This window comes from Aedes aegypti, chromosome 3, assembly GCF_002204515.2.
Source record: "Aedes aegypti strain LVP_AGWG chromosome 3, AaegL5.0 Primary Assembly, whole genome shotgun sequence".
Lineage (NCBI taxonomy): Eukaryota > Metazoa > Arthropoda > Insecta > Diptera > Culicidae > Aedes > Aedes aegypti.
In genome coordinates this window covers 89,714,579-89,738,527 of record NC_035109.1, presented here as the reverse complement: position 1 = coordinate 89,738,527, position 23,949 = coordinate 89,714,579, and the positions used below count along the sequence as shown (strand labels likewise).

At 37.4% G+C, this 23,949-nt stretch overlaps 1 protein-coding gene across 3 annotated transcripts in view; it reads left to right on the top strand.

Annotated features, from left to right (window-relative positions):
- Positions 1–23,949, top strand: part of LOC110677676 — a 258,589-nt gene that overhangs the window by 212,375 nt on the left and 22,265 nt on the right. For all 3 annotated transcript variants that reach the window (XM_021848674.1, XM_021848673.1, XM_021848672.1), the window contains exon 9: positions 1,128–1,227. In XM_021848674.1, the coding sequence (XP_021704366.1) occupies positions 1,128–1,227 (100 nt within the window). The remainder of the gene's footprint in view (positions 1–1,127; positions 1,228–23,949) is intronic.

Below are 23,949 nucleotides of genomic sequence, written 5' to 3'. Positions count from 1 at the left end.
TTATAACCGCATAACAGTCACATTGGGATTATAAATGTGCCTCATAATGTAATAGCAATGAAATTTCTATCAGAATTATTTTCTGACTATTCACCTAGTATAAGATATGAGTTGTACCAAATATCAGCCTCAAATAAGCACTTTTGAGTTCCTGGTAATTTTTTGAAAATTTAGTTTCCTCCCATACTGCAATGAAATGCACACTTGGTATTCCATTTACTCAGTGCCTACTTTTGTCGAATGTTACAAATATGCAGTTATGGGCAGTTATAATAGTTCATTGATAATTATTTAACCATACCTTCCCATGCATATACCTTGCTCGGCACGTTTGACAGTTCAGTACAGTCAACCATTGCATAAATATTCATATTTATTATGTTCATTGGATTTTCCCCCAAACTAAATTGTTCGAGAATAAAAGTATAAAAGTGTTAAACAAACAGCTGTTGTGTGAATTACTCGACCAGTCACAACACTACCCCATTAAACATTTGACAGTTCAACAGCCGACTAAATAGGTTGAAAAATCGGACGATTGTTGCACCGACACTTATGGAAGTTTAACACAGGGATCAACCGAATATCACCCGATTAGATTGGATGTACCGACGTAATCCTACTAAATAGTTAGAAAAGTCGGTTGATTAAATAAAATCCAACCAAGTCGACCTACTAAACACCAGATTTCGTCGGTCACCCGATTTAATCTGGCGATTAGTCAGTCAATCGCTGTGTTAAACTTCCATAAGCGTCGGTGTAACAATCAATCGATTTTTTAACCTATTTAGTCGGCTGTTGAACTGTCAAATGTTTAATGGGGTACCGCTTACACGAACTGAATTCTGTCAGTATTCGAACGGTATCAATCTACTAATACATGTGTACGTTCTTAAATGAAGGTTCTAGTGTCAAACGAAAATCCCCCTTGAGAAACCTACACACGGTCCTGTAATCGATTTATATGATTCTAATCTAGTTGAGGTCCCCATCGAACTAAATCAATAAACCGTTATCCATATGAAGCAGAAAATATATCTCCCAGCATAGTTCTTTCCGTATCACGATTGCCATACTCTGTTAACCAATTTTCTCGATTTCTCCTCAAACCCCCTCCTCTCCCACAGATCTCGTCTAGCCAATGAATATGGAAATTCAATCGAATTAACCGATCTCTGGGATCGGCTGCAAAGCGAAGGACGATGCTGCGGCGTCACTGGACCACAAGTGAGTATACACTACACATTTACCCTCGATTTCCTGATATAATCCACCGTCAAATATTATTCGAGGGGACATGAATATTCAAAAAGGTCAACCCTGGGGGCTCTCCACAAACTAGAAAGCACCAGGCTCCGACAACATCATCGTCATCAACCGCAACTTCCGGTTCGGGTGGGGGCTGTAAATTTTTTGACAAACTCCCTGCTGTGAGTTGTCGCCACGAGTGGAATCTGATTTATCTGGTGCAGAAGCGAATCGGACCGTACTTGCCGTGCATTTAGGCGCTCCCAATAGGGTGCGGCTTATTTGTCGACTAGGTTATCGAAACCAGAAGTTCGTGTGTTGTTTTAATTCAAATCACAAAAAAGCGAAACCTCAAAATTAATTGAGAAACATATGTTTTTTTTTCATATTTTTGGCTCAAACTTTGAGGATTCCCTTTCTATGCGATTTGAACCCAGAAGAGCATAAAAAAAAACTTTTGGTTTTAAGAACTTTCGAAAAATAAGTCGCACTCTATACTACCCAAGCTTGTATCGGTACGCAACCGGCCCGATTTCGATTGAACCGTCATCTCGTCGTTGGTAGCTTGTTCCATTGTCAGTCGATTCGGATGGCAGCACCAGACGAAATGCTTGCTAGAAGTGGAAAACCACAACCACCGTACTTTCTGGAACCATTAGCAGTGAACTGTAATTTACATGCTAGTCACACTGAACTGGCTTCCGAGGAGCCACGCTGCATGCGCTGGGTTAGCTGGATTCGTAGTATGCCTACTGGATGGCAGAGCGACGGCAGAGTTCCTTGCCCTAGGCGAAAGGATAATTCGTTGGGTTCGTGTGGGTTGTTCGGTAGAATCGAGGGAACTCGAGCACAAGAAAATTGCTGCAGAATACCAAACTAGGGTATTTCATACCAGATAATTTTCAATACTCGTCTCATGCATACTCTACAAACACCAAACTAATAATTAGATCAGGTATTGCAATATCAATGATCAATTTTCATATATAAGTGAAACAGTAGTTCAATACTTCAAGCCGTCCTCAAAGGCTTTCTAATACCTCTATGAGGTATTTACAATTGTTTTAAGCAACATTTTCAATACCATAGTAATACTGAATTGAGATGAGAACAAATACTCGGATTACTGAACAATACCTATTCATGATATAATACCATAATACGGTATGCATAGATAAGTGCGAGTTATTCGGGAAAAGGGCATCCAGACCTAGAGGCTAAATTAGAAATGAATGAATGTGGACCTCTACCTAGCGGGCAGCCAGCTGGCATGCTGGAGTTCCGCCATTCGCAGCGGAAATAAATGGATACATGGTTCAACTATGAATTCTGCGTGCGAATACAGCAAGCTAGAGCGTACAATCGTTCGATTAAATATTCAAACCAAGAGTAATGGCAATAGTTTGCCCATTTGCTCACCACTTCATTCGGACCGTTGCGTTCGTGTTGGCCCCCCTTGGGTATCATGGGATTTTTTGTAACATCGGATCAACGATTTTACAAGAATTTACAAGTGAACGAGTTTTTACTTGATGTTTTCAAAGGAAATCATCACATGGCTGTGTTGGGCATGTTCTTTCATTCGTGTTAAATTTACACGATGTTGAATCCAAAAATACCATGTAGATTTTTGGAGAAACAGTGTTGATTCGAAGTGTCCGGATGTCTGGAATTCTAAATCACCCAAAAATACTTTTTTCGACAGCTTTTATGCTTAGAGAAAGACGTCATAATTATTAATTCTAGGCGAAATGAAATCGGAATTTGTTTCAACAACACTGCGAAAAAGGCTAGTGGCCGGCTTTCGAAGCGTCCGGCAATTCGATGCCGCACAGTAGTACAGCGGGATTCCGTTTCTGGCAACAAAGTCGGAATTTTCAGTAGCAAAAACGGAAACGTGCCTAAATCGGAACCCAATTTTTTAATTTCAAGAATATCATTTGGACGTTGTTCCGTCATCATTATGAAACCAAAAGATGGCCAAACCTCCAAACGGTCCATTTCGAAGTAGATTTCCGGACTATGTTATAAATCTATAGACCAGTCATATTAATTGTGACAGGCGTTCTACAAACTTTTTATTATTGAAATATCTTCAATGATATTTTGTGAGTGTTATGTATATTATTTGTATACATTGGTCATGTAAAAACAACAAACGCATAAGTGACCTTCATTAAAAAACTGGACAATTACTCTAAATAGTGTAAAAATACAGAAATGCTATACATTTCATTAGAAACGTATTTACAAAAAAAAAGTTCCAGGTTTTACAAAACTGAATGATTCTTGTTCAATAAACTTGAAACAATTGTTTACCTTGTAAGCCCAAGCATCAAATTTGACAATACTCGGTAATTTGAAAATGAGTCTTATAAATTTATATTTCTTGCATAGTAAGGCATCTCATTTAAAATGATTGGCTACAGTTCAAGGGCACAAATAAACAACTGAAATCAATTGCTGTATACAAAAACTATGATATTTTTTTGGAACAGAATATTAACTAACTCTTCAATAGGATGAAATGTATTTTAATTGTTTTTTTTTTTAACTATTTTATGAATTCAATACAAATTCGCCGGATCCCGTTATGAAACCCCCAGAGCCCGATACGAATCTCCAGGTGTCCGTTAAGAATCTACAGAAACCCGCTAGAACTCTGAAAAAGCTCGCTAGGAATCCACAGAATCTTGCTTAGAATTCTTAGGATCTTACTTAGGACTCAGATAGAATCTACTCAAGAGCTTGCTAAGAATTTTAAAGATATCGCTTTTAAGATTCCGCTGCAATATTGCTGCCAATTCTCATGTCTCTGATCGAAATTCTCAGGACTCTTCAGACTTCCACCAGCAATTTTAAAAATCCGCTGGAAAACCTTTTCAGAATCCTCAAGATCTTGCCATGAATATTCAAAATACAACTAGAAATCCACAGTATTCCACTAAAAATTCACTGGCTACCTTAGAATTCTTAGGAATTTACCAGGAATCGATAGACTTCGAACAGCATCCCCTATATACAATCTGAAGATCTCGCAAGAAAGTCCTAAAGTCCGATAGGAATACCCAGATTTTCAGTATTTTCAAGAATTCATTGAAAATTCTCAATTCAAAAACATAGGATCCCGTAAGGATTTGCCAGAATCCAGTTAGAGAACTCCTAGACCCAGTCAGGGATCACCAGAATCTCGCATGAAACATTTTGAAAATTTCAAGCGGCCCGCATACTTGATTAAAATCTTGATATGGCATGCAATATACTCTAGCCTGAGCAACACACGGTTGACCTTAGGGACGATTTAAATTCGACGTCCATCATTTTAAGGGGTTTCTGAACACCTTCCCCCTTTGTTACGCTTTTTCCAATAACTAATACCTGCACTGTCACACTTTCGTAGACCTCCTGATGGGCGTCATATTTGAATAGTCCCTTATTGAGAATAAAGTGGAGTTTAGACTTGTTGACACGCATTTGTCATGGTGGTGCTATATACGGCGTGTAGAAGAAGCTGGTAGGTCATTTATTTCTCTAAGTGTTATCAAAGTTATAGATTATATGTTAACACTTCTGAAATTTATATTTCAGAATTTTATATTTGAGACTGTTTCCATGGTGTATTCATTATTATTGTTTTATGGCTATATCGGTCATGCGACTCAAAGGTAAAGGGAGTCTATAGAAGTAAATGATGGAAACGAATAGTTGCATAGGCGTCGCAAGGGAGCGACAAGATTGAAATTTAATTAGGTGTTGAAAATTGAGCAAGCCATTTTAAAGTTAGTAAGCATCGAAGCGTCCTGTATTTTGCCTAGCTTCTCTACTGGAAAAGGGTTGGCTCAAAGCTTTGAGCTTTGCTACCAACACAGGCAAAATACAGGAGGCTTCAATGTATTCATGTTGAGTTCTATAACGAATGCCTTTTAAGTTTTGTTGATTGAGAACCCTGAGTAATTACGAGAATTTTTTTTTATGAAATTGAAAAGTTCTTTGAAGTTTACAACAGATTTTTGGTAACATTATAGCCAACACCTTTTAAGGATTCTTGTTGGATTACTGTTGATCTTCGAAACAAAGTTCTGGTGGATTCCTTGTTAGTTTCCTTCTCAGCTTTCCGCTGAGTTTTAACTAGTTGCACAGTGCATTCCTGGCGTATTCATGAAGATCTGTATGACAGATTTTCAAAAAAAATCGTGGAAAACATCTATTTAGAAAGATCCTGCCTATGACTGCATCAGTGAAGTCAGTTTGTATGCTTTTTGTTTATTTGAATACTTTTCAGAATTTTCATTATGCTTTACATCATGTTTTGTGCATATAACGGAAAAGTTTCGGAGTTTTCGGAGGCGCCTGTTCCTTGAGCTCTGGAGTGGCCAGATCTGTTAGTAGCGAGGTCATTCTTCATTTATTGACATATTTTTTCCTTCAAATAACGGAAATGTCATAAAATAGGCCTTCCTGGAACCTGTGCAGGAGGCAACACAGGGTCTATTCCTCATTTATTGACATGTTCTGTCGAATTCATGAAGATTGAGACGTTGCACAATAGGTTTTGGACATGAAACTGAAAAGTCCCCTAATTGGCTTAGGCAGAACCAGTTCCAGATGCTTAGGAGTGACCCAATAAGTAGATACCTAAATCATTCTTCATTAATTGACATGTTCTTTCGAATTCACGAAGATTGACACGTCACACGGTTTGTGTTGGATATATTGGAGAAGCCCTCGTAAAACCTGTGCCAGAAGCTCTGAAGTGGCCAAATCTTTTATTACCGTGTTATTTTTCATTTATTGTCAAATTTTTTAAAATTCATGAAGATTGAGATGTCGAACGATATTTGTTTTTGGACATTGAACGCAAATGTTCCCCAAGAAGCTCTTGCGGAACCTGTGCCTGGAGATCTGGAGTGGCCACATCTTTTCGTACCGATTTTGTTTGTTTTTTTATTTTGTTTTGTTTGTTGAATATTGAGACGTTACACGGTATGTTTCCGACAAAAAACGGAAATGTCCTCAAAGAGGCCCTCGTGGAACCTGTGCCAGGGGATCTGGAGTGGCCACATCTATTCGTCCCGAGTTTTATCATCTTTTATTGACAAGTTCTCTCGAATTCAAGAAGATTGAAATGTGACGCGGTATGTTTCCGACTAAAAACGGAAATGTCCTCAGAGATGCCCTGGTGGAACCTGTGTCAGGTGCTCTGGAGTGGCCCAATCTATTGATATTTGGTTTGTCTTTCTTTTATTGACATGTTCTTTCGAATTCAAGAAGATTGAGACGTCCCACGGGGGCCCAGATAGCCGTAGCGGTAAACACGCAGCTATTCAGCAAGACCAAGCTCAGGGTCGTGGGTTCGAATCCCACCGGTCGAGGATCTTTTCGGGTTGGAAATTTTCTCGACTTCCCAGGGCATAGAGTATCTTCGTACCTGCCACACGATATACGCATGCAAAAATGGTCATTGGCATAGTAAGCTCTCAGTTAATAACTGTTGAAGTGCTCATAAGAACACTAAGCTGAGAAGCAGGCTCTGTCCCAGTGGGGACGTAACGCCAGAAAGGTATGTTTTGGACATAAAACGGAAATGTCCCTAAAGAGGCCCTCGTGGAACCTGTGCCAGGAGATTTGGACATCGACATTTATTTGTACCGAGGTTTTTCTTCTTTTATTGACATGTTCTCCCGAATTCATGAAGATTGAGATGTCGCACGGTATGTTTTGTACATTAAACGGAAATGTCCCCAATCTACGATGTTCCAGAACGGTCAACTTATTCAAATTATGTTGAAATGATGACAATTGATCATTGCCTCACGTTTTACATAAAAACTTCAGTGTTGGAACTGAAATAAATAAAAAAAAAAACACATTTCCCGAATTTGGCACCCTTGTGACCCCAGTACAACTCGGAATACCTCCGGCATGGTTCCGAATTCAGCATTGTCCATTTATGACAAATAACTGATATCTTTTTAAAGTTAACTGAGGGTGATTTCAAAAAAAAAATCGAATAGAAATTGTCAAAATGGCAGCTATTTGAAAATGCCTCGTCGGAGGTCGGTATCGTAAAGGTTAACTGAATCGCCTATCGGTATACTCATGTGGGCTGGTCATAGAGCGTGACTGGCTGAAAAAGATGCTGCAACTATAGTTGAGATACTCATAGAGATTAATGACTTCATGAAACGTTGTGACCACACGACCATCTATAATTTAATAAGCGCATAGTGTACTCATAGAAGCTGATGAGATTTTGGGGAATATCGGTGAAAATTGAGCTCTGAAATGCGGTTGTGGGCTTCGTGGCCGAGCGTTTAGTGTCGTCAGGCAGTGAGCGCATCGTGTCATGGGGTGTGGTTCGATTCCCGCTTCAGCCATTGAAACTTTTCATCAGAAATGTTTCGTGGCTGTGCCACTGGAGCATGCTTGTCCGTTGTCTAGTGTTAAGTTACAGTCTGTGCATCTAAATGGCTGAAGACGGTGTCCGTGCCTTTTTTTAGGCCATTTTTTTTTTCAAATAGGGTACGTGTACCAGTTATGGCCATAATGGTTCCCTGTTTCGCCATACGCGAAAATTTGATTATTTTCAAATTTTTAATCGTTCTGTGTGTTTAAGTAGTACGATATAAAATATATCTTGATGTTAATACATTCAAAAATATTTAAAATGTGAAAGTTTTCGAAAAAACACATATGGCGAAATAGGGAACCACTATGGCCATAACTGGTACACTTTCCCTAACTAAAACGATTGACGCAAAAGAATTTCAAAAAAATTAAATTTTAATTATATTTAAAAATGTTGTCAAATACGGATCCATTTGTTGCCAAAATCGGGTGATGTCAAAAATGTAGCATGCCAAAAACGGAATCCCACTGTAGATCTAACCGGGCACTGAGAAAAGAGAACAGATTGCGGAATATCCGGACTATCGGTAAAAGTCGCAAGAGATAGCTAAATCTTTTTAGATTCATTGTAATTTGTACACCTTAAAGTACATCATTCAAATTGCCTACATTGTACCTTGTACCTTGAAGGCTACAGCGTAGTGTAATTGCCGGGCGTATTGAATAGCTCCATCTTCGTCGGTCTTGGGCAATACTTCTCCAGTTGCTCCGAACGTTCTGCCGCTAACAGCCAGCGTATTCGTGGTCTTCCACGAAGTCGCTGACCTCTATCTGGTTTCCTGCTGAATATTATTTTCGCAATTCTTTCTTCCAACATTCGCACTAAATGACCAGCCCAATGAAGTCTGCCTTATTTGACATGCCTAATAACATTCGCATCTTTATACACTTGATATAACTCTTGATTCATGAGTCTGCGCCACACACCATTTTCAAGTTTCCCACCGAGTTCAGTGCTTACGCTTGAAAACACCGAAGGCTTTCAGATCTGTCTATTTCAACGACCACGCTTCGCGGGAAATGTCGTCATTTTTCGTGCTTGAGAAGCTCGATCGGGATCTCGTTCTTCCCGAAAGCCTTACAGTTCTTCAGCTCGCTGGTAGCATTTTTAACCACAGCTTGATCATCATCATTAATGTTCATCCTATTTCTCGGTACATTTCCATTTTCACCATTGAACAACCTCTTGAAGTGCTTCTTCCACATGGCGCCACCGCCGTTTGATCAGTCAGTAAATTTCCTTCTCGATCATTGCACATGGCAGACACTGTTACGATATTGTGCCGCGTGCCATTGACCATGGATTCGCTTTTCGTTGGCTCTCGCTGCCTTGTACCGGTCTCTGTTTTGTCGGATACCAACCACAAGCATACGGCTTCTGTCGACATTCTTCACGCTTGTCACTCTCTAGCACTCTTCATCGAACCAGTTGCTTCGTCTTCGTCATTGACTTCATGCTTTGTGGATAGGGTCACACAGTCTGTTGACATTTCCTGAAACGTTGATTTTTCCCAAACACTCGTCTAGCAGTCTAGCGATACTGTGCATCTACCCCATTCATCGACAAGCGTTGGATATTGAAGCACAGCGCTTTGTAGTTTCTGGTACTCGTGACGCTGAATAATCGCGCCCAAATTTTAGCTACAACGAGCTAATGATCCAAGACGATATTATTTTGGTACTCCCCGTAGGCGTTATAAAGGCTCATGTCATTGGGCTTATCGTTCGTAGGCTCATATACCTCGACAACCAGAAATCGCATGAAAGTTTACGTTATAACTCGTTTATTCATATTAATTACATCAAACCCGCAAAACACCGTGTACAAACTCGTCAAATTGATGAGTTTCCTCGCATAAAACTCTTTTTTCCTGAGTTCATTTGTACATTTTGTTTCGTCCCGTACACTCGTACAAAGTAAGTCGAATCAATCCGTAGCAACTGTCAAATCAACATTTGTTATCATAAGTTAAGTCGCAAAAGATAACAGGTTAGTTCGGGAGAATATTTATACACTCGCATTGTATGTTATTAATCATCACATAATATATGCACGCATATCGCCTCCACTTTTGTACGTAGAAGGCCTTTTCGCGACATCTTATAAGTGAAATTTTGCACATACAAAGCCTCCAGGTGATTTCGTTATGCGTACATTTTGGTTGTCTGGGTATGCTTATCAAGCTGTAGTTGAAGAACTTGCCGTTCAATCTCAACACATCGATATGGTTACTCCAAGCATTTAAGAAGGTTTGCAACGAAGAGTTTCCAGCCCTCAAAGAGTTTCCAAAGAGGTCCCGGGTGTTCATTAATCCTCCAAGCATTTAAAAAGGTTTGCAATGAAGAGTTTCCAGCCCTCAAAGAGTTTCCAAAGAGGTCCCGGGTGTTCATTAATCCTCGAATGGTTCCCAGGGTAAACCAAAGTGTTTTCAGATCGTCACAAACGGTTCCCATGTCCTGTGTGAAATCGCACAAAAATGTCTTGCTGCGGCAACTACCTGATGATACGCCTAGAAGGAGGCTACCAAATACAGCAAAACATTGGTCAAATTACCATTCAAAATAATTTGCCGAAAAAGGCTTCCAGCTGTTTTCAAAACATTCTTCTGGATTCCCAAGGATTTTCGAGGAGCTGTCATGGAATTTCAAGGGGTCTTATAAGTTTTCAAGCGGCTTAAAGGGTTCTCTGGCAAACCGGAAGTTCTCAAGTAGCAGTTTCAAAGGCATTGCCAGTATTTCTCAGGAAATTCTCAGAGGCTACCAGGATTCCTAGTACATTTAAGAGGTTTTCAAAGCATTCAAAATAATTCCCATGGAGTTTTTTTTTATAGAAATCTCTGTGGTTGCCAACAGTTTTCAAAGCGTTTCTAGAGTTGCTCGTCGGGAGATTCCTAGAGGTTCTCAGGGAGATCTCAGAGGGATTACCATGGGTTTTTGAGGGAAACCAGGAGTTTTCAGAGGCTTAAGTGGTTAAGAAACCTTCCTAACGTTTGCGGCTTCAAATCAAAGCATTTCTGGGTATGATTCCCGATTGATCTAGGATAGAATGGAAGCTCATAATGGGAATTTCCTCGACTTCCATTATTATAGAGTATCATCGTTTACCTGCCCCACGATATACGAATGGAAGTGCTCATTGTACACTGCGCTGAGAATCAGGCTCTGTCCTAGTGGGAATTGAGCCTGTATAGGAGTTTCTAGGTTTTTCAAGGATTTCAAGAAGTGGCGGGTTAGGTAGTCTAATGGCTATCGCTTCTGCTTCCCAAGCAGGAGATCGTGGGTTCAATCCCAGGCCCGTCCCTTTCTCATATTTGTAACATTCTTCCTACCAGCTATCTTTCCCTATATCACTACGCCATCCTTGATAGTATGATATCAAACTTCATTAATTCTATCCTTCGCTTACCACAGTGATCGGAAATGAACCTGCCTCGGGCTGAATTTCCCCATAATAAAGAGTCAATTAATGAATTACCACAATGGATCGGTAGAATACCTCATTAGGGCTGTTCAAAATTTAAAAACCAATATCCCATATCTTCCTTACCATCCTTTGCATAAAAATAGTGTACTGTGAAATTTTCAGCTTTCTAGGCGATGATTTAAAGGTGGCTCAAAGACGATGTAGGTTTTTATGGAAATTTCTATAGAGAAATTTTGAAAAATGTTCTAAACACTTTTTGTACTGGAATGTAAATATAAATTTATCATCCCATAGAGAAAACTCATTGTTCATAGCATTATAAAGAAATTTGCTGAAGAGAACAATTCAATCCGATGGATAGGAGGAGAGATATTCATGAGTTTATTTGCTATTATTTAGCTTTATATGGGATTATAGCCATGCAAACATCTACAAAAGTTCCAAACAAAACTAGCTCAAAAGGAATTTGTTTCTTCAGCAACATCCTGCATTAAGATTTAAAAAAATAGTTTTTAAGATGGGATAATAAGTTTGTGTTTACATTACAGTACTAAACATTTTTCGAAATTTCTCCACAGTAATTTCCATATAAACCTACATCGTCTCTGGGCCACCTTTAAATCACCACCTAGAAATCACAGCTGAAATGTTCACACAACACTCTTTTATGGCAAGGATGATAAGAAAGATATGGGAGGTTCTATTTTCAAACATTAATCCGTCATTAATCTAGAAATATTAAGTACATTCAAGATGGTAAGAAGCCAAAACCCAAGCACCCATCTTCACAAAACGTGAACTTTTTTTCTGTAGTGGGTTCTCTGTGCAATATCACTATCCTGATTTATCGCAGAGTAGCAACTAAGAAGTTGATTGTTTGAGGAGCTCTCAGCGATTTTGCATAAATTTACAAAGTTTTTTGAGGTGCTAAAATGTTTCTCGCGAGTTCTCAATCCCAATAGGTTTTTAATACTTTCCAAGAAGTTTCAAAGACTTTTACAGGAGTTCCTAGGGGATTAGTTAGATTCCTAGTAGGTTTCAGAGGTATCCACAGCTTTTTCGTGGATTCCCATAGGTTTGTAAGGAATTCCAGTAATTTCTAGGGATTTCAAAGGTGTTTTAAAAGGGTCAAAAAGATATTTTCAGAGAGTGGAAGGTCTTCCGAAGCTATTTTCAATATTTTCGTAGTTTCCTTAGAGTTTCCCGAGACTTCCCAAGGGGTTCTAAATCCATCCATGAAGTAAAATGTCCACATGTAAATGTAAAGTAAAATGTCCACGGCAAACTTCTTCAGAACTTCTTTCAAAACCTTTTCGAGATTCCCTGAGGACCTATGGAATCTTTCAAAAACCATTCGAGGGTCTTCAAAAAATACTTCGAAACCGCTAGTGATGATGTGGAAGCATCTCGAAGCTTTTAAAAACGGCAAACATTAATCCCTAAAAGCACATAAAACACCTTTTGTAATCCAGAGAATCCCCCATGGGATCCTATAGAATACCCTTCTATGGTATATTGAGCCATACAAATTATCACCTAGGTATTCGCTTTCAATACCACGCCCAAGGATAACGGCTTCATTCGATAATAATCAATAACATCCTTGATAGCTCACCAACGTAAAACCCATTTTCCGAGAACACTCACCGCAAAACCAATACCTAAGTTATTTTTAGTGTGAAATTGATTATAGCAAATATATAAATCTTTGATAGTCACTCGCACAACATTTGTACTCCCCCAAGGAACGATCAAAAGAAAGTTGATTGCACTTGCATTGCATCGTTCAGCCGAGTCTGTATAGATAAACCATAGATATTGAACAGCATGGTATAAGTATTATTTACCATGAATTAAAGGCGCGGCTCGGCATGGCTCTTACATTTGGTGCGATTCCCACCATCTAATCAACAGCAGTAGCAGCAATAGCAGCGGCAGCATGCTTCTAGCCCCCGTGTTTGTTGCAGCACACGCTATCGTCGTCATCGTCGCTGAATGCAATTTAATCTGGTGTAATTACTTTCTCATTGCTCCATCAACAGGCACCCACTCAGACTCTGGCATGCTAGATTTACCCCCCGCGACCGCACGCTTAAGCTTTGTTACACTGAAGATGTGTTGAAGTTACACACTTTTTGTAGTAAAATTACACATTTTTGTGTTGTAATTCAATCCTGGTCTTGTTCTTTTGGACATAGAAAAAGCATTCGATAGTGTTTGGCATAAAAGCTTGATTGTATAATCAAAAAACTTCAATTTTCCAACATACATTGTTAGAATATTCCAAAGTCTTCTCAGATTAATTATCAGAACTCCAAGTGTGAAAAAAATCTTGTAAGAGCTGGTATTCCTCAAGGCAGCATTTTGGGACCAATATTATACAACATTTTCACATCTGACTTACCTATGTTACCTCAGGGATGACGAAAGCCTTTGTCTTAAAATGGCCATATCCACTTATTAACGGAAAATCGAAACATTGTGTTAAGAATGAGCTTTTGATCTTGAAACGAATTATCCGGCCATGTGTAAGTTTAACGCAATATGAGCGTATGTTTTTTAGAGTGCAGAAACAGTCCAAAGGGATCCGATTACTTTCCCATTCAGCAATCAAACATAGAAGAAATCCGTTTTCTTCTTCATGATATTACATTTTGACTGAAACCATTTTCCCAGCGAAATTATGATTCAAAAGGCCAATTTTCGACTTCAAATTAGCTTTAAACCACGATAAAGCCTAAAATGTTATTCGAGGCAGCCTTTGCCTGCATGGATGTTCACTCAAAAGTGACTACAGTTTCCACCAGTAAAATAAAATAATAACCTAATTAGTGCAAAATAAATACCACCGCGCTTGAAAAATACAACTTTTTTGTGCACGCGACAGCTTGTCCAAGGCTGTCACATAAGCACCGAAGGCGATTATAATTTTTAAAAGCTCTACTTCCCCTCCCATGAAGCTCGCGTGCCTTTGTCTTCGTCTGAACGGTTGCGCGTTCAGCTTCTAACCAAGCAACCAGCCATCAGAAACGGTAAGGAAAGCGATTCGTATCTATGTGCTAGCTGCCCCATGGGGCGCATTTCAGCGATGATGGGCCTGGGCTGGGCACATGAGAAACTGCGAGTAAAGTGCCTGAGCTGAAAGCGGATCCAAGCCAAGGGACGACTTGGCCGATATTACTGCCGGAGCGGAAAAGATGTGCTTATATTAATTGTCAGCGGCGTGGGCAGTACAAATTTAGGTTTTCCATAATCAAAATTCAACGAATAGATATGCTACAGAAAATCATTTTGAAGAAAGCAGCACTTTTATGAGCAAAGTATAATTGTCTCATAAGGAAAAACTAGGATGAGAAAATATAGGGTGTTCCAGAAAATATGGGCACGACTTTGATAACGAGAATCACAATATTTTTCCAAACAAACAAATATTTTTATATTTTCTGCTGAACTTTTGGATGGAGCAACGCGCACTCTATTTGTCGGGGCAGAACGATTGTTTCGTGACAAACTTTGTCATTTGAAGTCTTTTTCAGCGAAACAATGCACAGAAATTCGTGTTTTTTCTATTAATAACATTAACTTTAAAAATTGATGGTGTACATTCGATTCTGTTTTTGCACGGATTTTTTTTACACGGCCGTGCAAAAAAAGTTTTCATACATTTTTTTTTACGCCAAAACCTCATTTTTGCATGAAACGTCGAGAAATGCTGTTACTTTTTTTGCACGAAGTTTTGAACTGAAAACTTTTTTTGCACAGTACGCTTCCCCCGTGCCAAATCAGGTGTATCTTGCTTTTTGTTGTAGCACATCCCAATGTCCTATAGAACAGGTCCAGGTATGGTTCTAAGTATGTGTTTGCTTGTATTAGTCACGAAAAAGATATAAAAAAACGATCAGTTTATAGTAACGACAAGCCTGCTAAAAAAAATGTGCGCAGCTTACCAGCCATGACGTCTTTTTCGGCAACCTTGTGAACTTTTGGCTCGCCGAAGTTGACATCGCACAACTACCACTTCAAAACTGAAGTTATGTCGAATACTAGTTTGATGCTTCAGCCGTAACTCCTAATACTTCACATCGCATCATGCCACAATGCTTAGATGCGTCACATCTTAAAGTTGTGGTATGTTATGTCCGAAAACGTAATGCATTCTGACCAGCAACAAAAAAATCTTTTTTTTTTTTATTCATTTATGAGGCTTTAAACTTGATTAGCCAATTCATTCACCTCAGACAAATTGAAAATAATAATTACCGTCAAACAGGGCTTCTTTTGACATTATTCCCACATTCTTAAACTTTGAGCATTTGTAGCTCACATAATGGGTTACATGCATGGCTTGTAACGCTACTCGCCACATTGTAGCGCGCATGCATTAGTGTCTATGCACGAAAAATCGATAAAAGTTAACGCGGAAAAGATTTGTATGGCGAAATTTGTAACAAATTATTTCTCAAAATTGGGTGCTATTTTCGAAAAAAAAAATATCTGGAACCGGTTGTGCGTAATGATGATGGCTATCACGACTGCAAAATATTTTTTTGATTATAGCTTCCATTCAGAAAATATTTGAAGTTAGATGCCTTTCTCCATACAAAATTAAATGAGAAAACTTCAGTTAATCAACTGTGGACATGAGCAAAGCAGATAATCCACTGTGATGTTTATGCACGTTTGTCATTGATTAACATTATTTAGAAAATAGTGAAGTTCGAAAAAATAAACATACTTGTATAATACTTTTCAACAAATTTATAATTTTAAGTCTGCAGTATGGAACTTCAAGTTTACTTTCTATTAAATGAAACTATCAGCTACCGTAGCTAAGAATGTTTGAATGTTGAGCTGATCCAAACGAATGATTCAACTATCTGCTATGATTATTTAGTTTTGTACAAAAACGTTCGTTTTAATTCTTAATGTCATATGAACGATATGTAGAAGGATCTCGTTGACGATACGATAGTTTTGGGATCAGGTATCAGAAAGACGGCTCCAGCGGCACGTTCCCTTGCAAATGGGAGAATTGTGCCTCGTATTTCACAGCCAAATCATCACTTACACGATGGAACAGGAAATTAGGTAAAAAGAAGGGAATAATAGAAGACGGAGGAAAAGGATGGGAAACTTCATACAAACACCCTTTACGAGATACTTGTATGAATACTAGTTAAAATAATGTAAAATTTAACAAAATTTTGGAATACAATTTTTGTATAATTTCACATAAATTCATTTGTTGCACCACCTAAGGGATACTAAAAATGTTTAATTGGAAAAATATCAACATCTGCACTGCCTATTGCATCGTTCACTTTGATACAAGTTTAAATGCTGATGAGTGTAGACATAAAAATTGTTTGTATTATTTTGGGAGATTGAAACTCACACCAATGCTAAGAAAAAAACAATGTTCTTTTCTAGATTGGTTTGCTTTATTAATTCTCCAAATGTCCGTGAAAACTACAGAATTCTCTAGAAGAATCTATCGGAACGCTGTGTTGCTTTTAAAATCATTCATTCAAATTCCAGTGGAGGAAAATAATAAATGAAGATAAATTAATTCATTTGTGAGTATGAATTTTTGAGAGAATAACATTAAACCAAACTAAAAAGGAAAGTTTTTTTTCCAAAATCGCATAACCAGGTAACAAGGCTTGTTATCATTTTGCTATTCAACTTTGCTCGGGTAAGCGGTACCATAAGTACACGTTTTAACATGCTCTATTAGAGCGGTTCCACGCCAAATCGGTAAACGATGAAACTCGACTACCTTGAATTCAAATGGAATTTTGCACATAGTTTCGATATAATAGAATAAGTTTTTTCCACTGGTGGAGAGACCATTTAAAATAAAGAGTAACTTCTGATAATGGCGTAAGTATTTTTAGCATCACCATTTAAAAAAAATATACCTCAAAAACCGTTTGGTATAGATAAAAAGTGTCTGAGGAGGGATGGTAGACAATCAAATAGGCTTTGTAAAAAAAATATACATTGAAAAAAAAAATACTTTTATTTTCATAAAAAATTGAAATTAAACCTTAAAACACAAATTGCAAAAAATAGGTATCTTCGATTTTTTTCAATTTTTTTCTGTAAAATTTCAATGTAAAACCAGATGTTTTAAGCACAGTTTCAACATGGTGCAATCTAAAATAAAAAAGTTTTTCTAAGAGCAACTTTTGGTGCATTTCTGAAAATTCAATTTCTGGCCGTAGAAAAGACATTTTGATGCTGTAATATGATTCTTCACCCAAAAACAATTCAAAATGCTTATAACAATGACCTTCCTAAAACTAGCCGTTTTCAAGATATTTAGGATTCAATTATATTAATATCATAAAACTTAAGAAAATACGCCCGTTTCATAAATTACTCCAGATGCTCCACCAACAATGTTACGTTTATCTTTTTCCACATTAATATCCCATGTTTTAAGGGCAGTTTCAACATGATGCAATTCAAAATAAAAAATTTTTTCTAAGGGCAACTTTTGGTGTATTTCTGAAAATTCAATTTCTGGTTATAGAAAAGGCGTTTTGATGCTGCAATATGATTCGACTTTATTTTTGACACTTACACAAATAAACGAATTGTTGAGAAGTAACAATAACAATATGTAACAATATTATTAGCCGCCACCAATCCCTCCAAAAAGATCCGTCAAACAAACCAAGGCAATGAAAACAATGGTTGATCAAGCGCTCGGGGCACATTCTCAAACACTAGCGGGTACATAGCGATACATACATACTTCTTCGAATTCTTTGTTCTCTTAGTGCTTGAACTAGATTTTTTATATGCGTTTCCTATCTAGGTGTCGTGACCGAACGTCACATCTCGACCACAGTCTACAAAAGAATGCCCAGAGCCTGATCGTTCCCTGCCTTTTATAGCGGATTCTTTCGAACTTTTCTATCTACCCAATCTCAATTTTCTCTTACTCGAAGTACTTCCCATTTTGCTTACCCGTACAAGCATACGCATACCTGGCCATGCTGGCAAATCATGACCGTACAAATTTACAAATATTCCCTACACTAGGTACCTAGTTATAGCATATAGAAGCGATTAACAGTTAAACAGATAAACAGTTAACGTTCAATATTAGAGCAAAATGGATCTCACAAAAGTGTACAAGTGCTGTAGACCGTTCCCGAAGAGTAACAAAAAATGTTCATCATCGAAACGTTTTTTAACCGAAGAAATGATTCAAAAACTAGTTGCCATGCAATGTGAAGTTCCTCTTAATACGTCGTTGAAGATTTGCGGCTCATGCCGTGTGTCTGTGTATCGTTTTAATTCGCAAATCAACAATCGTGAGGACCAACCTGCAACGTCGAGTGCGAATCAACCGTTATCATCACAGGATCGTTTTAATTCGCAAGTCAACAATCGTGAGGACCAACCTGCAACGTCGAATGTTAATCAACCGTTACCAAATACATCTGCGCAGTTTCATCCAAATCGGAATGGTACATGTCAGATTTCAGCATTTTATGGACGATTTCGCGTGGAACCGCTCATTAGATACAGTCACATTGCATTAGATTCACGAAATACGCTTCAACCCTATCAACCTTCTACATGAATATAAGAGGCAACGCTTGTATTCCTTTTTACGAACAGCGATCAAACGAATCAGCCGTTCGACGAATATCGCATCGGAATATCTAGGGTAATATGCACACAGGGACAAAACGACATTTTAGAGTTTCTATAAACATTTAAAAAAAAATCGTGGAGTTTTTCTTGTCAAATTATACCACGGACATACTAGCTGTAAATTCCTTATGAAAAATTGGGTCGTTTTGCTTCAAAGGTTCATATTATTTCAATTTCCCTTACACGTTATTCATTTCGGCACATGGTTGCATTTTGTCCGAGAAGCCCCTAAGTTGACATCCTGTCGAAAACATTTATACATTATCAGCAAGATAACTAGAAATCCGAATCAACTACTTGAAGTGCTCTTTGTATCACGTCGAACAGGGTGCATAATATACACCAAGGTGGCCCATAGAATAACGTGGGATAAAAGTTTGTTTCAAAGATTTCTAGCTCATTTAAAAAAATAAGTTATGAATGTCATAGTTTTTTAAATGCTATGCAAGTAAGAGACTTTCATTTCATATTACAAAAATCGGTTGAGGATTGGAAATGTTATGGCTATTTGTTGGTTTTAGAAGTGAAAATTGTAATTTTTGGTCGAACTTTTATTGCATGGAAATAAATATAAATACATCGTTATTTTATGTAAGGGCGTTTCGAGGCCTACCCTAAGAATGGTTTGAAGTGTTTATATTTTTTGCATAAATGCTTGGAAACTGCTCTATAGTGGGGCAAAAGTTCAACCCATATAAATTAAAAATTGCTTAAATTAAAAAATAATATTATATTTAGCGACACATACCTTAGCTTAGCTTAGCTTAGCTTAGACTGACTACACATATCAATTGATTGACCGAATTCAGTGAAAATGCACAAAGAATCAACTAGAAGTTCGGCTGGGATTGGCCATAATCTTCTTCAGCGTGCATAATTCAGTGCCTCTATTTATACAAGGTCAATAACGGCGCCGGCCACGTCCTTGCAGTCAGGTGAGATTGAGGGAAGGAATGTTAGTGTGTAATCTTTGCTATTTGGAGACCGTGTTTGCCTCTGCATCTCCACAAAGGTTACTGGGAGGGATGTTTGTTAATGGGGAGGATCGTTGGGTCACAGGATTCACTTTGATAAGCGATTAGATCATGATAAATAATTATTTGTGAGATATAAAATTACTTACATATAAATATAATATTTTCATTTGATATGAACAATTTCTATGTAGAGGAAAATTATGCCGACACTTGAGGTGACGAACCATTCAAAGTTTGTTGAACAAATACCTAAATGTAACATTCCTACAGCTGTTAGGATCAGGACGAAAGTATGTGTTATTATATTTTACTTATTTGAAAAGAAACAAAAAACTCGATTGGGAACACTCTTATTCTTATGCCGACAGTGGCGAACCATCCAAATTTTGTTGAATAAAGTATACCTTTTGCAAGTCTACACTTGTAGTGTCGAACTATACAAAGTTTTTTTTTATTACAAAAATAAAGATAAAAAGAAAGGGGTGTTTTGAAAAAAAAATGTTAAACATAAATAATTCATGAATTAAAGTTTATGTCGACACTTACAGTGACGAACCATTCATAGTTTGTTGAAAAATCATATTTACGTCCCACCGTTGTATCGATCAAATGTGCAGGCATACATATTTTATAGTTTAGAAATAGTAGCATGAAACGAGCTCACCAATTGATCCGTCATCCTTGACTGAGCAGCAACAATCCACTTTCAGCTTAACTCGTTTGCTCGGTTATATAAAAGCACTCAGAGAAAATAGGCGCACGACCCGAGAGGGAAAACAACTGAGTACTGCTCAGGCTTTCTTGACGCACTGCCAAGGAGCAAGCGTCAAGGTCGAAGATCAAACAGAACTAACCGATCGCGGAACTTTTTCACTTCACTCGACCGACGCGCGACATGTTTGATCCTGCCCTCGTCACTCGCTCCCGCAGGAGCAAGCGTCAAGGTCGGAAGATCAAACAGAACTCTATTATATTAAGCGACACATACTTGATTAAAAATTCTGTAGTTATTGGAATCTTTAGGGAATTTCTATTACAAAATATCCCTGAAGAAATCTTTGCATAAATTGTTACAGGAATTTCTGGGGATTTTAAGAATGTTTGAAAGAAGGTTCCTGAAGGAATCTTTGGAAAAATCTCTCAATGACTCCCTGGTGTAATTTGGTACATAATTACTACTGTAAACTCTAAAAAAAAACTAAAAAAAACTTCTGAAACTGTTCTTGGTGGCATCCCTGAGAAAAACACATAAAAAAATTGCTGAAATTCTTATCAGGATTCCAGTAAGTTTTCTTGCAGAAATCACAAGACAAATTTTATAAGGATTTCATAAATAATTGTTGAAACGAAGCATTCCTGCAGCCTTTTTTTAAATCACTAAAAGAATGACTGAAGAAATTTTCAGAATACCCCTGAAGAAATTTTAGCAGAAACCCTTGGGAAAATCCTTATTGAAAGCATCGTGACAAATCTTTAGATGATACCCCGTTTGGCATAAAGTCGTTTGGCATAAGGTCGTTTGGCATAAAGCCGTTTGGCATAAAGTCGTTTGGCATAATGGTTTTTTGGCATAATGGCCGTTTGGCATAATGGTCATTTGGCATAATGGTCGATTAGCATAATGATTTACTTAGAATGAATATCGGCATTTTTGAAGCTTTAACCGAGATCAATACCACCGAGCCCATAGCAAAAATTTTTGGTTGGTTCTCAATAAGCTTGGTGTTCGTTCAGAAATTTTTCAAGCCAGAAATTGTTGTGCCATTAGAGAGCATAACTAAATAAAACTCGTAACTGGTCTGGTATAAAATCTCTTCGAGATAATAATTATCTCTACACCCAAGAACATTGAGTATCATTGAGCTTCAGTGTTGTCGAGGTTCTTACATTAGCACAAATCCCAAGAAATTGAGTGATCATTGAGCTTGTTGCGATATACATATTCGAAAATATAAAATTGGCAGAGAAACTTCGCAATTATTAATAAAGGGAACGGTCATAGAATATTTCGCAGCAGATCAAACTCTGTCCCAGTTTGGACGTAACACTTGATGAAAATTACTTGATAAAAGAAGGGAAAATTTATTTGCAAAATGTTAAAAGCTCTAGTTGAAAGATCTAATATTGCAGCATAATAAAAAAATAGCCTTTATACGAAAGCAGATGATTTTTCGTTTAAAATGTTTAACGCTCTAACACAAAGAACCATCCCATAGCATAGCTCAAATGAACTCACATTTTTAAAAGAAAATATGTGTGGCAAAACTTTTGAACGATTCCATAATAATTTTAATTTTGGAGGTGTACGTCAAAAACACCGTCTATAATCAAAAAAAGGGAAAATTCGTAAATGTTTTTTTTAGTATATCTCGAAAGGTGTGTTTGCAAAAAAATATGTTGAATATTTCCAGGTTCTAAAGTAATTATCATTATAACAGCAAGAATTTATAAAACAGCAAAATATAGATATGGTTAATGGTAAGCTTTACAAAATAATAAAATTTAAAACAGTATAAATATAAAGAACAGCTGATTTTTAAAAGAAGGCAAAATTTATGATGAAACCAATAGAAGATTGGACGCTTAAAATTATTGCGGCATAATAAAACGAAAAGACATCAAAAATTCCGTTCAGAATCATCGGTTCCCCGATTGCCAGTTTCCCGGTGCAGTTTAAATAGGTGCTATAATAGTCTTCAGTAGCTGGATAGTTAACGAGAAAAAGCGATAAGCAATCAAAAGAAGAAGGTATTCCGTCATTTTCGGCTATACACATGCTGGAAAAAATACTGCGGACGGTAAAACTCGAAAGAACCGCCAATTAAATGAAGAAGGGTGCATATTAGATGGTAAGTTCGTTCATCACCCTGAAATATATAAAGTTACGACAATTATGAGTGCCAAAAACTTTTCGGGGAAGTGGGCTAATTGGGGAAACGGGATATTCAGGGAACTGACATCCGGGAAACTAGCGTTCAAGGAAACGACATTCGGAGGAAAATAGCACAACGCATCGAAGTAACTGCAGTCTCTTTTCATCAATAACTTGAGCAGATCAATGTTATCAATTGCCGCCCTTTTGTCAGTTGGAAACAAAAATATATCCATAACATATAGCTCCAAAAAACAGCCTATGTATAAAAAGGCGAAATTTATTTCAAATTGATACCTATACTTATACCTATAATTATGGTTACATTATATTTAGAGAAAAAACATAGAATGTTTGAGAGAAGTAAATATATCGAAATTTGTGCTAAATATATCGAATTCTGCTGTGTTAAATTCATTCCAATGAATTATTCTCCAAAAAAAAAACTCAAAAGAAGAATGAATATTAAAAAGAAGGGTAATTTCTAGATAAATAATAAAATACTATTGGCAATAAGGGGCTGTCCATTAATTACGTAAGCGTTGATGGGGGGAGAGGGGTCTGAGATTTCTTATGCTCCATACAATTTATTTTAAATTTTCGTACAAAAAATCTTACCATGGGGGGAGAAGGGGTTTAAAAACCCCAAAAATTGTCTTACGATATTCCTTTCCTAATATGCTTTAGTTTATTCAAGCCCATATGATTTTTGAATAAAGTGTCAATTTCTATCAATTGACTCAAAAACAAGCCTGATATCATCAGAAAGATATAATAGAAACGTCAAAACGAATGGCACCTTAAGAAATTCTTGATTTCAGACTCATTATGCCAAACGACTATTATGCCAAACGGCCATTATGCCAAACGACCGTTATGCCAAACGACTTTATGCCAAATGACCATTATGCCAAACGACCTTATGCCAAACGGCTTTATGCCAAACGACTTTATGCCAAATGACCTACCACCCTTTAGATATATTACAAAAGCAATTTCTGGTGATTGGATTTCCATATTCCAATACGAACTCTTGAAACCCTTAATTGTTTCCTAAAGGAATCGTTCGAAGAAGCTTAAAAAACATCCTATCTCAAGAAGTCTGAAGGTTTTTTTGCTAAAATATCGGAAATTATTCAGGAGAAGAGGAAGGAAAAATAACTGGAGAATTCCTGATTCCTGAAAACATTTTGCGAAAGAACTCTTAGAAAAAGATTTATATCTTATAATAAATAATACAAATTTATAAAAAAATATCTGCAGGAAATCTTTAAAAACAGGTAAAAAGTTTAAATTTCTTAGAGGAAATTGGCAAAGTTTCAGGACAAAGAATTGAAGCAGTTTTC